We start from the raw sequence: 17059 nt of genomic DNA, 5'->3' as shown, positions 1-17059 counted from the left end.
CTTGTGCTGTGCAGTGTCAGTTAGCTGCCATTCTTATTCACAACCATTGTCCCACCCTCTGGTTTCTCTGTAGGTACTGGGATTCTGGTCCTAGAGCTGATCCTGTGGAAGATTTCCGATACATCTGGGGAGGGTTTGCCTATCTGCAGGACATGATTGAACGGGGGATCACAAGGAGTCAGGCCCAGGTTGAGGTTCCAGTTGGAATCTATCTCCAGCAGATGCCTTACCCCTGCTTCGTGGATGACTCGTGAGTCAGAGGCTTCCAATCTCCCTCCCAGACACACTAATCAGGTTGCTGGGGTGGGACAGGAGTACTCCCCAGGCTTCAGTCTCTTTGGAAAGAAACCCAGGGAGTGGAGCCAGCTTGAAGTGAATGGAGCTGTGAATGATGAGCGGCTTCTCCCAGATCACAGGCAGGGCCAGATGGGCAAGGGAAGTGGTAGGGAGAAAGGAGTTGGTGTTGTGGGTGGGAAAGGGAAGGTGAAAATAAAAGCAAGGGAAGTGAGGTTGGGAAAGGGGACAAAGGCTATTTAAGATTCCACTACGTAGTATGTTTGGTATGTGGAAGAGTTCTGGTCAGAGTGTTTGCCCAATGATTGCCAAATCAGCAAATTAGAACTCTGCATTGCAAGTAGGTCTGGTTCCTAGGAGCCTCAGAATAATGCAGCTCATTCCCTAATTAACATTCCCATGGTGCATGCTTAATGAGAAGGTAGAGGAATGTGTTGGATGAGCTGGAACCCTCCCTTCCTGCCCACCCTCACCCCCAGGCTTATACATCTGTTGGCCAGTAGCAAGCTAAGCAAGTAGGCTACTATTTTCTCAAGGTGTTTTGGGGAGATGTTAGAGAGAGGGACAGAGAAGAGCGGAGTAGGTGGGTTCATTTACCATGGTGGATGGGGGCAGGAATACACCCAGGACAGGAGCCCAGACCGACAAGTGGCTTAGGGTTCAACCTCTAGGGAAAAACTGGGAAGTTCACCGTAGTGCACATTGTGTCAGTAATGTTCAGGAAGGAGAGAAACACTCACAACCTGAAGAAAGGAAAAGTTAAATTGCCACCTGACCAACAGTTAAGATAAAGCCCAGTATGTGCACAGGAAACCCTCCCTCTACACCGTAGTGCAATTGGTTCCCTTCCTCAAGTCTATCGAAGACTAAAGAGGTAACAGCGGCAGTTCTGTAGTCAGTTTGGGTTTGGACGATAGAGATGGAATGCGGAGCCAGGGGCAAAAGCCCAGTTCTACGTTTAGGATCAGCAGGGTAGTGGGGTGCACAATAAGGAGGCAGTGGGGAGTCTAGGCATTTAGACTGGGAGAGCCCTCTGGTGGCAGGTCCCAGAAGTGCAGGCCTTATGAATTTCTGGTTCTCTCCTTAAGGCCATCTTGAGAACCCTCCTGCTCTGGAATCAGCCCTTCCTGTGACAACCAACAATTTGTACTACATAATAATCCCAAGGACTTTACTAGCACATCAAGCACAGAGGAAATATGTGTAAAGTTCACAGTAAAGTAATTCCAGAATACCAAATCTATCCTGCTTGCTAGAATGAATATCCATGGAATTACTCTACTGGTACATGGCTGGTAGAGTTAGCCGCTATTGGATCACTGATCGATTTATTGATGGGTTACTTGTCTTCTGAAAGAGCCACACTGAATAGTTATTTTGTGCCCCTTCCTGCATAACTTCAGTTTGATCCTTTGGGATAGATAGTGCTAAGGAGAGCATTCATCTGGACTAACCAAAAAGCTACCCTCTTGCTCTAAGGAACAAGTAATCCTTTAGGGCAAAGTGCAGCGTATTAAAAGAGTCAAGCCCAGTGAATGCCTGTGGGGATTTTCTGCCTTTCCCTCCATCTGGGCTTTGTTCTCAACACATCCAATCAACCAACATTTACTCCACCTCTACCAGGTACGGGGCATTCTACGATTCTGCTTCTCTCCTCTTGCTTCAGTTTTATGATCATCCTGAACCGCTGTTTCCCTATCTTCATGGTGCTGGCCTGGATCTACTCTGTCTCTATGACTGTAAAGAGCATCGTCTTGGAGAAGGAGTTGAGACTGAAGGAGACCTTGAAAAATCAGGGTGTCTCCAATGCAGTGATTTGGTGTACCTGGTTCCTGGACAGCTTCTCTATCATGTCAATGAGCATCTTCCTTTTGACCATATTCATCATGGTAAGCCAGATGGAGAAGGCCCAGAAAATCTTGAATAATGTTGTACCTCCCACTTTTCCTCCTGTTAATGAACTCATGCCTGCATTAGTCATCTGGCCACCAAGGATGGCCTGACATGTAACTAGCCAGCCATTTCAGCCAATGTGGCCACATGCAGCTGCCCAGTCATTTCAGCCAAGGTGGAAAATACTCAGAGTGTCTCCGTCTGCCAGGAACCCCGGTATCATGGCATGTTCCCCACTCCCACTTCCTGCCCAGGGAGCCGCAGTCCACATAGATTATCTAGCCCTATGCTGTGGACTATCTGGAGAAGCTGCTGTTCGGAGAGCCCACTACAGCGTGACTGTATGTGCAAAGGGTTCTCTCTTTCCAGGCAGAAAAGAAATGAGTACAAAGAGTGTTTTCCTGGGATTACTGTCTCAACTGGCAGCTGAGATTGGCATGTGAAGAGCCTTTTCATTGTATTAGGAGAGCAGAACTAGACTGTTTATTCATTACCATCATGGTCACACCGTTCATGGCTTGACCAAAGATGTTCTGCTGTCTGAAAAGGGTCCGAAGCATTTTAAAGAATAGAACTTAGAGTCTGTCTTTTCTCAGCGGTAGGAATTCTTATAGCTGCAGGCAGTACACATAGGCCCATCATCTGCAAACCTGCAGCTCCCTCACAAGCTAGACTTGGAAATAAAATATTATTTCATAATATGTTCTTTCCCCCATTTTTAGTTCCTCCATAGTAGATGATCTTTTATACTTGTTAGATGACAAGTTCATAAATTTGGGTAGCTTTTTATATTTATTTGATGGGATTTGGTATAAATGTCAGATTTAGGCTTTGCATGTTCCTGTTATGATGTTATCAAGCTTGTTTCATTTTTCTACCATAATCATATTAGTGCCCTTCTACACTGAGCAATATGTGTGCTGAACCATAGACTCTCGCTAAGGGTGTGTTTAATCCCATGCTGGACCATACTAGTGCCAGGAATGTTCCTGTCCATCCAGCAGATATTCAGTTAAACCAGATCCTACCCCATCTCTTTGCAGTAAGATGTACTAATTCGGAAGGGATTTGTTTTCAGCCTTAGTCAAACCCTGTGCTAGAGTCCTATCAAAACCAATGCTGATAGAGAGATCATTCTGCTCAAGCAAACTAGCTTTAAATTTGTGGCTTTAAATTTGCAGGGTCCTTGAGATCCACAAAGATGGGAGGAGAAGCTGCATTCCTTGTGTTCTTCTAGGGCTCCTTTCTTCCTTCCCATCCTTCAGTCTGCCCTTTTTCCCATTTCCAAGATGTTTTGTGCCCTCCTAATTAAAGCAGTCAAAATGCTACGCGTCTGACTTACGCAAAGTGCATAAACATGTATGATATCTTTAAGTGTCTGTTCAGTGACATGGAGATCTGCCTTCCTAAGAATGGGCATTAAGACTTCAAAGCTTTTAGGACGTGAGGTAAAGAACGTTCACCAATAGTTTCTTGCACAAAGGGGTTTCTCCTTGTGGGAACCAGAATATTGTTCCAGGGATGACGGAAACAGAGCTTTGCACACAAAATAGGATTCCTTACAATGACGCTCCCATCTTTGCCTTGTCCTTCCTTCCCACCTCAACAGTGCAGGAAAGAAGCTGGAAGCTAGGACAATGGGAAGGTTCCAGTTATTCAGGCTGTTAGGAACAGAAAAGAAAAGTGGTCCTTAGAGGAAGCCAAGGCCTGTGAGGCTATTGGGTCAGCCCAGTGATTTTCTTTCATCTCTGCCTGAAGTCATTGAGAGACTGTAGGGGCCTAGAAGCTTGTGGAACTTTGTTTTGAGCTGGGATAAGACACGGATTTTATTCTTCTGAGAATACCAACAACCATCTCAAAGTTCTTCCAACCATAGTCAGGTATTCAGCTGTGGGCTTACTTTTACTGGGCTGTGAGATTAAGTAAAAGGAGTGAGCTTTCCAGGGTGATGTGGAGAGCTCTTTGACACACAAAACCAGGAGCTCTGAGTCCCAATTTTGATTTTCATGATAGAGTTCCTCAGAGTTTGGTTCTAGTTAAGCATAGCCCTCCTCCACCCTCCTTTGTCATTTGTTTTGTTCTATTTTTCAGTCTGTTCCGTTTGTGCCTGGCAGGCACAAGAGTGTGAATGAGGGAGAAAGAGTAGCAATGGCAGACAGGTGACACATTTGTGCCTCTCAGCTCTCGCACAAGCAGGACAGATATTGCTCATTGTCTCTTTTTTCTATTAAGATCCCAGTGCTTTAGGACGCTACTAACAATTGATTAGAACCCATTCAAGAGATGAATCTATGTGTACCTTTATGTTCCCCAGAAAAGAACAAGATGATGTATATGTATTTGGAGTTCTGCTCAAAGGGTAAAATTCCTCATAGGAGGTCTGTGTAATAAAGGAGGAACAAGAAGACCTAATAAATTTGAACATTTCAGTGTATCCTGTAATGGAAGTAGGAGCTCACTTAGTGAAAATGGCTAATTTGGTCGTATTTTCTACAGAGCCAAAGTGATTGACTCATGAGTTAATAATGTCCAAGATACTGAATATTGCCCCAGGTTCTATGTATTTGTATGATAGTGACAAAGGGGGAGGATTAATCTACTTTCAAGTGATATGGATTAACTGCTGATATTTTCACTATTGTGAGTGGTAAATCTCAGAATATAACTACACATGATTGAGTCAGGCCAGGCCTTAAGCAAAATGTTACAGATTGTTAGGGGGGTCTCCTACCTCCTTTTTTGTCCCTCATCTACTCAGTGTATCTTGGAGCTATTGATGCTCTAAGATCTTTTTCCCCTTCCCCTAGCCCCTATAGGCTTAATTCTCCCTTCCCACCAAAGATTTGCTTACTTAATACATACTTAATTCATAATGATTACTCATGCTGATAGGCAGCCTAATGTGTTGCCCTCCCAGGGACACCGATACTCAGAGGAGTAAAAGAATTCAACAGCATTGAGTCTTAACTGTGGAAATTTGGCACCCACGAGAGACGGTGGGAGAGGTCACTCTGGAGTAGAGGGCTTCTGAAGGCCCAGAATCACAGCACAGAGGTTGCCCCCTGGGAGGGATGTGCCCTGGATATGGGTGGAAAGTACTGACTCAGATGGTCTCTTGGTTTCAGCATGGAAGGATCCTGCATTACAGCGATCCATTCATTCTCTTCCTATTCCTGTTGGCTTTCTCCATGGCTACGATCATGCAGTGCTTCCTGCTCAGCACCTTCTTCTCCAGGGCCAGCCTGGCAGCAGCCTGCAGTGGCGTCATCTACTTCACCCTCTACCTGCCCCACATTCTCTGCTTCGCCTGGCAGGACCGGATGACGGCTGACCTCAAGATGGCTGTGGTGAGGGACCTCAGGCTTGCTCCTAATATGCAAAATGTTTTCACAAAGGCATCTGTAGTCATTCTGGAAAACTGGCCTGCCCTTTGTGGGGACCCATTTTGCCTTTGGGACCCAAAGGACATAGGTATAAAAAGGCACAGGGGCAAAAGTTGGGGCTGCCTTCATCCTGAGCTACCCAGCAGCCCCTCCTTTCCAAACCTGCCTGATGAGTCTGTCCTGGGAAGCAATCAAAAACCAGTTTAGGGTGCCTGGGTGGCTCAGTGGGTTAAGCCGCTGCCTTCGGCTCAGGTCATGATCTCAGGGTCCTGGGATCGAGTCCCGCATCGGGCTCTCTGCTCAGCAGGGTGTCTGCTTCCTCCTCTCTCTCTCTCTGCCTGCCTCTCTGCCTACTTGTGATCTCTGTCTGTCCAATAAATAAATAAAATCTTTAAAAAAAAAAAAACCAGTTTAACTCACTGGTCCTTTGTGTTCCCACAAGAGGGAAACCGCCTAGGACGTTTCACTCACTTTTCTTTTTACAGCATGTGAGAAGATGCCAAGGGAAAGGAGTGTGCCCCCAACTGCTGGGTGCAGAGAGATGTTTCCATTCATTAAAAGAGTTTGTTTCTCTCCATAAACACCTGAACCCAGTAGTTTACAGGGGATCTTTGCCATGCTGTACCACTATATGCAGAAAGGAGTACAGAAATGAACCAGTTAGGAGCCAAGCCCTCTTGCCAGGACAGGACTCTAGAAATGGACTTTTGATTGTTTGAGAGACAGGCATCTTGGTTCACAATTCTCAAACTAACATCACTGTCTTTTTCTCTAATCAGTTTCAAATAGGCCATTTCCACCCTCTTCATTAGCCAGGCTTAACTGGCTTCTGGGTTCTCTAGGGTACAGCTTTCCTTGTCCTCCAGAACTTCCCTCTACAGTTCTTTATGCAGTGGTGTCAAGAGAAGACTACCACCTGCTTCTTATTGGGAAAGATCTAAGATATACGCTGCTCTAATAACCCAAACTGATTAGGCTACAGAGCTGCCAGGGCATCTGCCTTTTACTTCCCAGGTTAAACAAGGAATCAATTGCTGCTATTTATAACACCAGTTTTCTAAAATGATCACAATGGGCTGGTAGCAAAAAAATCCTTATGACTCAGCCTATGGGCAGAACTGGGCTAACTTAATATCATGGGTAGATATCAGTACTTTGAGGCCACAGCTATCTTCATGGGAGTGTGGATCCACCAAGAAACTATAGTTCTCACAGTGTGTGGACTGGGGCTGAGCTGAGACTTTTTAAAATGGCTTTTGTGAATATACAGCTGGGGAATCTCTTCCTTCTATAGACAGTTTGAACCCCACCCTGAGTCCTACAAAGTGCAGAGAGACCTCTGAGCAGAGGAAATGAGAATGGCCAGTTGCTCTTTCTGCCATGCTGGTGACCGCCTGTGGGGGACTTGGCTAGGGACCCTCCTCTTCAAACTCCTTTTGCACACCACCTGTTTAGTTGACTTGTTCTCTCTACCGAAAACCCAAGGAAAAGATTGGTCTCAGTATGGAGAGGAGAAAAGATGACATCAGTGGAATCTGAGGTTCTTCTGGCCTCACTCTTAGACCTTAGGAGGTCATAGGACCATCCCTTGCCTGGCACCCTAGGACACTAATGATTTTGTGGACCCTTCTAATGGGAGTCACACAAAATAGCTCAAGCTATCTTCTTTGTTCCATCAAGAACTGTGTGATCTCAAGAAAGAGGTAGGAAGAAGGGGGAAATGGTAGGAAGGCGAACCTGAGCTCCTTTGGTCCTTTGGTACGTTGGGCTTTTGTGGTGTTTGTTTTTCCCGTTACACGACTATCTTCCATTGAACAGATGGGAGGTGGCTTCGTGAGTATTGTGTGAGGTCCCTGGGCATTTCCAGAATTCCCTTTCCTGTGGGAAAACTGCTTTATGCCCTCCCTGGGTTATCCTTATACCTGGACACGAGCCGGACCGCTCTTTGGGGCCTCGTCCCTCCCCTGTGGACAGCTGGTGGCTGTCGGGTGGGTTGGAAGTCCGCCGCTCATCTAGTGTGCTCTCTTTGTCTCACTGCAGAGCCTGCTCTCTCCTGTGGCATTTGGGTTTGGCACTGAGTACCTGGCTCGCTTTGAGGAGCAAGGCCTGGGGTTGCAGTGGAGCAATATTGGGAGAAGTCCCATGGAAGGGGATGAATTCAGTTTCCTGATGTCCATGAAGATGATGCTCCTCGATGCTGCTCTATATGGCCTGCTTGCCTGGTACCTTGACCAGGTGTTTCCAGGTAAGGGCCAACTCCCATAGGGTAAAGGTACTGATATCGGGTTCCTCAGATCCCCAGCCTTCCCCCACCTTTCATCTAGTTTAAATCTTATCCTTTCTAAGCTCTTTTAATTTGGGCCTTCAGAGCCAGCATTTGAAACTTAAGCTTAAATCAAAAATCCATCAGTGAGTGCTGGTGTCTATACTTGAGAATTAGGTCCAGAATCTGATCCCTTGTCACCACCTCCACCCCTACCATCCCAGTCCAAGCCTCCATCCATAATCATTGCTGCCAGTCTGTTCTCCACACTGTGTTCAGTGACCCTTTCCGAAGCTGGGTCAGACGATATCTGTCTTCTGTTTGCATTCCTGCGGTGGCTTTTCCTCTTGTTCAGAGGAAAACCCAGTGTCCCAGTCCTGGCCTCTAAGATGCTTCATTATCAGCAGCCAACTAACGGTCTTCCTCATTTCAGGTCTTTCCCTTCTCCCTCATGTTCTCTGCCCCAGCCACATCCACCTCCTTAATGACTGTTCTTCAATACACTCAGTGCATTTCCTCCTCAGGACATTTGTACCTGTTCTCACTGCCTGCAGCAAGTTTCTGCATCCCCCATACCTGCAGGCTTACTTCCTCACTTCTGTTCAGATCTAAGTTCAGATGTCACCATATCACTGGGATCTTTTCAGATTGCAAATATCTAAATAGCTACTCCTATATAAATCACAGTTCTTCAGTGCTTATGCCCCCTTTACCCAACTTTATGTTTGCGACATCACTATCTGACATGACATATCTTAACTTGTTTGCATGTTAACTCTCTACCCCATGAGAGCAGGCCCAGTCTGTTTTGTTTAATATTATAGGCTTGATGCCACAAGTAGTGCCTGACTTTTGGTGGACATTGAATAAATACCTGACTGATCTGCAGCATTGAAAAGCAACTCCTGAATCAAAGTTGGGTGTTCACACAGTTTCATAGTTGCTTTGTAGAAATCAAATTTTCTTTTGGATTATTATTTCCTGGTAGCTGGAGAAGTCTCACTTCCATTTGAGTGGGCTCCAAGTCAACCAACAACCACCTTGTGCTGTGGCAGCCGTGGCCGGGAGCAGGCAGGGGAGGGTGAGGCTGGGTCCAGTCTCTGGGGAAGGATGAACTCACATCATCTCAAGGCAGCCTTTTTTGGGAGAAATATATTGGCAGCAACCCTGGAATAGGAGAAAGATTGCTAGGCTGAGCCAGGAGGCCTGAGTTTGGATCCTCGCCGTGTAATTATATTAGTTTCCTAGGGCTGCCATAACAAAGCACCACAAACTGGGTAGCTTAAAACACTACTTTTGGGGGGGGGCGGGGGTGTCTCACAGTTCTAGAGGCTAGAACTAGAAAATCAAGGTGTTGGCAGGGCCATGCTCTCTCTGGAATCTGCAGGGGAAGGAGCCCTCCCTGCCTCTTTCAGCTTCTGGTGGTTTTTCAACAAGCTCTGTCTTCACCCGGTGTCCTCCCTGTGCCTGTATGTCTGTCTGCACACAGCCATCTTTCTGTAAGAACACCCGGTCAGATTGGATTAGGCTCCCACATAGTCTGGAGTGACTTAATCTCAACTAAGCACATTAGCAATAACTATTTCCAAACAAGGCCAAGGGTTAGGACTCTGGTATCTTTTTTTTCTGCTATCAAATGTGTCAACCCCTCCCCTTCCAACATCAGCTATTTCTCTAATGGCAACCAGGTGTCCAACAATCAATTCAGTTTTACCCTGTTCAGTAACCCCCCAGAATTAGCACAGACCCCACAGAAAGATTCAGCCCTACAAGACTGTTCCCACTTCAGGGGCCAGATGCAAATACAGTGCCCAGGCTCCACACGCTTTTGTCAGACTGACTACAAATTCAGGAGTTCTCACAGCCACCACCCACCTGATTTAGTAATTCACTAGAACGAATCACAGAACTCAGGAAAAGTAGTCTACCTGCAGTTACAGTTTATAATAAAGAATACAGCTCAGGAGCAGCCAAATGGAAGAGATGCATACAGGGAGGGGCAGGAGGAGTGGTGCCTGGAGCTTTCAAGTGCACAACCCTTCCAGGGCCTTGATGTGCTCAGCAACCTGGAAGCTCCCTGAATCTCATTCCAGAGTTTTTATGACTCAATCTCCAGCCCCCTTCTCCTCCCTCAAGATAGAGGGTAGGGCTGAAAGTTTCCATCCTCTTTTCCCAGGTCTGGTCTGGTGACCAGCCCCATCCTGAAGCTATCTAGGGACCCTCCCCTGAGTTACCTCATTAGCATAAATTCAGGTATGGTTGAGAAAGGGGCTCAGCTCTTTGTGAACAACAAAAGACATTCCCATGGCTCAGGGAATCCCCGGGGTTTTATAAGCTGTGTGCTGGGAACTGGGGATAAGACCACGTATTATTTGCATTCTTCCATGGGCCTCAACATATCTTTTTGATGATTTTGGGGGGGGGGGCGGACACAATGCAACCCATAATGCTGATTTTGAGCAATACATTTGACCTTGTCTTCCATCATCTTTTCTATCTTACTATGCCACTAGAAGGAGATACAATAAGTGAAAACTAGTTGGATTGAAAATGCAATTTGTCTGTAATTCAAGAGCTTTATTTTAGCGAAGCTAAAGCTTTAATTTGTCCAGTAACTATTTACTGTTAATTTGTCCAGTAACTATTTACTGAGCCGAGCCTGTATGTGAGGCTTAGCACTAGTTTTGGGGAACTAGACAGACCCAAACCTGTCCTTGAAGGTCTGACAGTCCAGTGGCCATGGAACATGGGATAATATTAAATAAGCAAAGATCATGTGTTCTCACAAAATTAACACTTTATAGGGAGCAAAGTCTGCTAAGAGAGCTAGCCAAGAAATTTGGGAGTCTTTTCCTTGGGATCCAGTACAATGGGGTGGTTGAGATCAGGGATATTAGAACGAGATTACCCATTTCAGTACCTCTCTCTGTTTAATTAGCTGTGACCTTGGGCAGATGATTCAAAGTCAATGTGCCTCTGTTTCCTTATCTACAAGAATACTACTACCTATCTCTTAGGGTTGTTTTGAGGATTAAATTTTTAACTCATGAGAAGTGCTTACAACATAATGCCTGCCATGGAAAGAGCATTCAACAAATGTTAGTGACAGTCATCATCGTTATTATTATCTGGTAATTGTTGAGAAAGGGCATGACTAAATTCTTTTTTTTTTTTTTAATTTTTTAAAGATTTTATTTATTTGACAGAGCGAGATCACAAATAGGCAGAGAGGCAGGCAGAGAAAGAGGAAGGGGGAAGCAGGCTCCCCACTGAGCAGAGAGCCCGATGCAGGGCTTGATCTCAGGACCCCGGGATCATGACCCGAGCCGAAGGCAGAGGCCCAACCCACTGAGCCACCCAGGCGCCCCTAAATTCTTTAATAAAATGTTTTTTTTGGAAAGCTGTTGCACCCAAAAAAAGTGCCTTTTAAATCAAAACACATTGGGAGGAGTAGTCTTTGTGTCGTAGCCCATGGATAGCTATGTAATGCTGATGAACTATGGCTATCTATAGCTATACTCTGAAGTTCAAATAGAAAAATTCTCGATTTTGTAGAGCTGTAGTAGGACTACCAAAGCTTTTTCCTTATTTCCCTGTCATATCTAGGGGACTATGGAACCCCACTTCCTTGGTACTTCCTTCTACAAGAGTCCTATTGGCTTGGCGGTGAAGGTGAGTTATTTAAAATTTTTCAATTAAAAGCAACGCCCCCCTCCCAAAACCTTTAGTGTTTGAAACTAGCTCCTTTGGCTATGTCCTGGATATGTGTGGGCTGTAGAGGGGGCTCCTGACATCAAGTGTGTGGCTCCTGCCACTGTGGTGCAGTATCATAGCCTCTGGGAACCCACTTTCTGTAGGTGGCCCTTCACTAGGCCAGGGTGAAGGGCCGAGCGCTGATAAACCCTTGTTTCCCGTCCAGCTGGTGCCTAATGGATGAAAGAAATTGCCCTTGTGAAAGAAGGCCAAACCAGTTTAGGGTGTAAATGACTTTTGCAACTCCTTAATTTGAAACAGAGATCTGCAGAATCACGAAGGAACCTTTGCACTGGTCTTCTTATGCCTCCTCTCCTGCTTTTTTATTCCTTTTCAAAATATAAATTAATTCATTCTCCTAAGGTGAAGGCCCAAACAGAGGCTGGGGCAGAGCTATGACCTTCAAGGCAAACACTCCTAGACTCTCCTAAAATTCATCTTACTTTGTGACTGGGGAAGAGGGCCAAGGAGCATTTGCCCAGAATCCTTCTTAGATCAAATTTACCTTTCCTATTGAACAGGACAGGAGGCCCCGGGAGAGCTCTGAAAGCTCTATAGACTCTATTGTGACGTATGAGCAAGCAAGAAATTCCTGGCCTGAGAGCTTGGGGACTTCCTTGGAGCTGGGAGTTTCTGGAAGCAAAGGAAATACTTTCCAATCTGTTTGTTCCTCACCTACCTACCTTTTACTTTGTATTTTTGGATCTGAGCCAGGATTTATCCTTTAAGCACTAAGATAGAGGTTTGTTTTCTCTAGGGGGTTAGCCTAGGGCCTTTAAAAGGCTTGGGCCTTTGTTTTGTATTTATGGTTCAAACAAATAGCACTTTGACAGCTCAGTATTTTTCCATTATGTTGGTTTGTCTGTCTTGTCTATGAACTTTTAAAATTTCTACTACAGTAAGGTTATAATCCAACGGGGATTTTCAACAGGGGAATATGTTTTTGGAATATTTCTAATTTCAACGAATATCAGGACTTGTGGACATTTTGCCCCCTATAATCTCAGCAGATAATCTGCCTCTCAAAAGAGAAATTCTTAAGACAAATGTGCTCTTTCAAAAATGAATCACATATATTTTTGCCAACAGAAGCCAAATATTTTTCTCCTGCTTCACAGGCTAGACTGAAATAGATTCCTAAATCTCTCTAAAACCAAAAAAAAAAAAAAAAAAAAAAAAAGGAGCACCTGGGGGTCTCAGTGGGTTAAGTGTCTGACTCTTAGTTTTGGGGCTCAGGTCGTGATCTCAGTGGTCCTGAGATGGAACGCTGCACCAGGCTCCACTGAGCATGGAGCCTGCTTAAGATTCTCTCTCTCCCTCTTCCTCTATCCCCCAGGCTCTTCCCCAACACTTGCAAGCACATATGCCCTCTCTTTCTAAAAAAAAATAAATAAAATCAGAAAATAACTGAGTTTCCTCACCAAACACCCTCCTCTCACATACGAAGAAATGGAGCCCAAGAGGACGAGTGTCTTGCCTGTGTTCCTGCTGCTCATTTGGGACGAAAACCTGAAACTGGGAAACACGTTTCCTGGCAAGGAACTCATCCCATGACTAAACTATGTAGAATATTTTCCCCTGCTATTTTGTTGCATGCCCGTGCAGTCGGAGAGCTAGTAAAGTGATCAAAGGCATTGTGGGCAGTAGAGTTGAAAATCCTTCAGGAGGCAGAAATAGAAGTGCTGGAGGAGGCAGGTCCCTGACCACAAGGCCCATTCCTTGCTGCTCCACCTTCAGCCTGCAGATCTACGGAGGGCAGCCAGGGTTGAGGGAGGCCCTGGTGGGCTGCCTCATTAAAAAACTCCCCCTGCCCACATCTGTGCTCTGGAGGCCAGAGCCTTTAGATGCGTGGTGACAGTGGTTTCCTCCAGCCCCTGCTTTCTTCTCTTGCTGGTTCCCTCCACTGCTCCTCTTCTCCTTCCAGGATGTCCTGATGTTCTTTTAAGCATCAAATGCCAAGTTTATTAGAAAAACAAACAAGAACAACAACAACAAAACGACCTGTGTGTGTGTGTATGTGTGGGCATGTCTGATGTGTGTGAGAGAGTATGTGTGTATGTGTCAGTATGAGAGTGTGTGTGTGTGTGTGTGTGTGCATGTGTGTGTGTTTATACTGCACTGGACAATTTATATAAGCCTCTACCTCAACCAGGTTCAATTCTGGTGTTAGTCACAAAAGACTCGAGTACCCATAAAAATGCTCAGGTGAATTTTGTCTCAATCAGTAATTTAAGCTGGCCATCCATCATATCACCTTGAAGGAGCTTTTCTCAAGGCTCAATATGACTTTGACACGTTTTTTATTGGAGCAAGAAGTACTGTTAATGAAGTAAAGAAAATTAACCCATTGCAAACTCAGTCCTGGTTTTGTGAATTTTTTTTTTAAGATTTTATTTATTTACTTGACAGACAGAGATCACAAGTAGGCAGAGAGGCAGACAGAGAGAGGAAGAAGCAGGCTCCCCGCCGAGCAGAGAGCCCAATGTGGGGCTCGATCCTAATACCCTGGGATCATGACCTGAGCCGAAGGCAGAGGCTTTAACCCACTGAGCCACCCAGGTGTCCCTGAATATTTTTTTAAAGTTATAATTTCTAAAATGGTGGGCCTTTGCTGGCATGTTAAGAGGAGGAGGTGAAACACCTGTTATAAAACTCCATCTGGGCTCAGCAAAGCTTGATAAGCCAGCTAGCCAGGAGGCACTGGCAGCCATTTTCAGGACTTTACAGGCTCGCAGGTCAGTGGGCAGCAGGACCAGGTTTGGGTCTGGTCCCCCAGAATGCTGACTTGGCCTTTTGAGGGAACTCCACAAAGTTGCGGTAAGAAACTCTGCCACCCCTCCCTTCTCCCCTCCTTTTCCTGCCTTTACTGCTTGTTAGCTCTCACCAAGGGTAACAGTGGCTTCTGGTTGGTGCAGCGTGTTCAACCAGAGAAGAGAGGGCCCTGGAGAAGACGGAACCCATAACAGAGGAAATGGAGGACCCGGGACACCCAGAAGGAATAAATGGTAAAACAAACAAACAACAAGGAGGAGGTGCAGAGTACTGTAAAGGATGGAGAAATACACTTCATGACTGGGGTGCTGTGGACCCCAGGAAACAGACTCTGTTGACAGGAGTTAAACCTGAGAAGCTTCTCAAGGGCCAAGCCGCACGTGTGGGGAATGAATGGTCCAGCCAGACATTAACGCATATTTCCTGGAGAAAGCAAATCCCAAGTATGTGGTGTGTTTGTGCCCTTGTTAGGCAAGTCCCGAGTGAGTTGCACAAATGTGCTGACTTCCGAGGATTTAGCAAGAACAATAACTTGGGTCACTGGGACTTAAAGCGGATATGAGCTATAAGGAAAGACAAAAATAAATGCTTCTGTGCAGAGGAGGAAGGAGTCTAGGGGAGCTGACTACACTTCACTCGTGGTTTACAAATCTACAAATCCATTCATTCAAACCATCAAAAGCCTTTCCTGACTGTGGAAGTTACCTAATAATTCCTGAAGTGATGAATTAGGTCTGCAAGTTGTTCCCTGGCTTTGCCTTCCTTACCTACTCTCCTAGACCAGTTCTGTACTTCTCCCCATGTTCTTCCTTCCCTAAGCATGCATACTTCTCTGTAAATGCTACAATGCCCTTGCTGTCCTCTCCTCTGGACTTTGCCTACCACTGTGTGAGAGGGCCCAGCCTCCAGGCCTCTGGGCCAACCTGGTGCCATTTCACAAAGCTGAGTTCAGTGACCTCTGGCTCCTTGGAGAGCTGGTCTGCAGTCAATAGGGCCTCTGGGATAGCCCTCCTCCCAGAATGGAATTCCAAGGTCAAAATCAGAGGGCTGGTCCCCGTCTTAGTTACAGGAAAGACCAGAAGGCACACATAGGAGAAGGATGTTATTTTGCAAGGGAGTCAATGTTACCCAGCTACAGTGTTAACAAAGTAAGTAGTACTGTACAGAGTGTACTCAAGCAGAGGGGGACTGGAAGTTGGGAGAACTAGACAGCACGGTCATGAGGGTCTGCACTGGAAAGGCATGGATGAGTTAGAGGTTTGGAGTTCGAGGGACAGTGATGAGAAAGAGTGGACCATCCTACTTAGTAACTGAGAAACTCTCAAGTTCTAAGGAGCTGGAAGTCCCCTTCAGACAAAATTAACACAAGAGCTTGAGCCAAGGTGACCAGGAGAACAGTTACAGGAATGGACATGGGAGAGTCTGAGGGAAAGTTGTTTTGGGAGGAAGATAAGGAGCCTGAGCTGCTACCAGAAGCCCTTGAGGGTATACCCTACAGACTGTTGGAAATGACAGCCTGAGCTGAAGATTGAGCTTCGGGCTGACTCTCCGTATATATGGTGAGTGCCCTCTGGGTTCAAATTCCAGCTGTGCCTTTCATGAGCTGCGTGACCTTGATTGGATATTTGATGTCTCTGTGCCTTAGGTTTCCCCATCTATAAAGATGGGCATAATAACCTCTATCTCCATAGAGCTTCTATAAGGGTTAAATGAGGTAATCCATATGAAGCACTTAAGCAATGCCTGGCACATAGTAACTGCTCAATAAATGTTAGGTACTATTATTACCATGATTATTTTGTAGTCATCCTTACAAAGGTCCCACCTAAAGTCATGGGGCCAAAAGACAGTGGTCTGGAGATCGAGCCTTGAAGGATGTGTACATTAAAGCATTATATTTACATCATGTTCATTTTTTTCTTCCAAGATTCCTTCTTTGAACGTGAACTTCCAGGCTTGGTTCCTGGGGTGTGTGTGAAAAATCTGGTGAAGATTTTTGATACCTACAGCAGACCAGCTGTGGACCGTCTTAACATTACCTTCTATGAGAACCAGATCACGGCATTCTTAGGTCACAATGGAGCAGGAAAGACCACCACCTTGTGAGTTTTCAGGCAAAGAGCCTGGATTGCTCTTCTGTCGTATCATTTTCTGGCTCTGTTCTGCCTCATTAGCTGCAGTCTACTCTTTTCCATCGAGTGTTAGTGACAAAAATGTACTATGTATTTGTGTCTGAAGAATGTGTAAAGCACACCGCAGTATTCAGAGTTCATTCGTGTATGTTGTTTTATTTGATCCTCACAAGAAGTGGGAGAGGGAGTTGAAGTGAGTTTACTGCCCTCTTTGTGTGCTGGGAAAGTGGACATCTAGGGAGTTGAACTGACTTCCTGGGGTCATCGACTTGAGGGCAGGAGGCAGGTTTTTTCAGCTGTGTGGTCTCTCACACTGTAAACCTGTCCGCACATCCCACCCTCTCCAGAGTTACCGCCATCAGTGATGGTGCTAAAGTCACGGCCATCACCATCACATGCCCTTGGTCCATAGAGAACTACTTATTTTCAAAGAGGATTCTTTACCTACCTGTTTTGGAGAAAGTAAAAATGGTATGCTCGGTAGAGGGCCCTGTGAGGTAACACCAGGCAACTGAAGATAAAGTTCAGGGAAGGTGCAAGCTCTGCGCTGAAAGATCTGGAAGCTTCCC

The 17059-nt window shown here is 45.7% G+C and overlaps 1 protein-coding gene across 1 annotated transcript in view; it reads left to right on the top strand.

The window, feature by feature from the left end:
* Window positions 1-17059, top strand: part of ABCA4 (ATP binding cassette subfamily A member 4) — a gene marked incomplete at its 5' end in the record, with an annotated part of 123853 nt that overhangs the window by 51192 nt on the left and 55602 nt on the right. Inside the window, 7 exons of the mRNA XM_082688820.1 lie at window positions 74-250; window positions 1961-2183; window positions 5313-5534; window positions 7611-7815; window positions 11440-11505; window positions 14502-14591; window positions 16286-16460. Of these exons, the coding sequence (XP_082544946.1) occupies window positions 74-250; window positions 1961-2183; window positions 5313-5534; window positions 7611-7815; window positions 11440-11505; window positions 14502-14591; window positions 16286-16460 (1158 nt within the window). The remainder of the gene's footprint in view (window positions 1-73; window positions 251-1960; window positions 2184-5312; window positions 5535-7610; window positions 7816-11439; window positions 11506-14501; window positions 14592-16285; window positions 16461-17059) is intronic.

This window comes from Mustela nivalis, assembly GCF_964662115.1.
Source record: "Mustela nivalis genome assembly, chromosome: 10".
Classification (NCBI taxonomy): Eukaryota; Metazoa; Chordata; class Mammalia; order Carnivora; family Mustelidae; genus Mustela; species Mustela nivalis.
The sequence above is the reverse complement of the archived record's forward strand: the minus strand, read 5'-3'. Positions and strand labels throughout refer to the sequence as shown.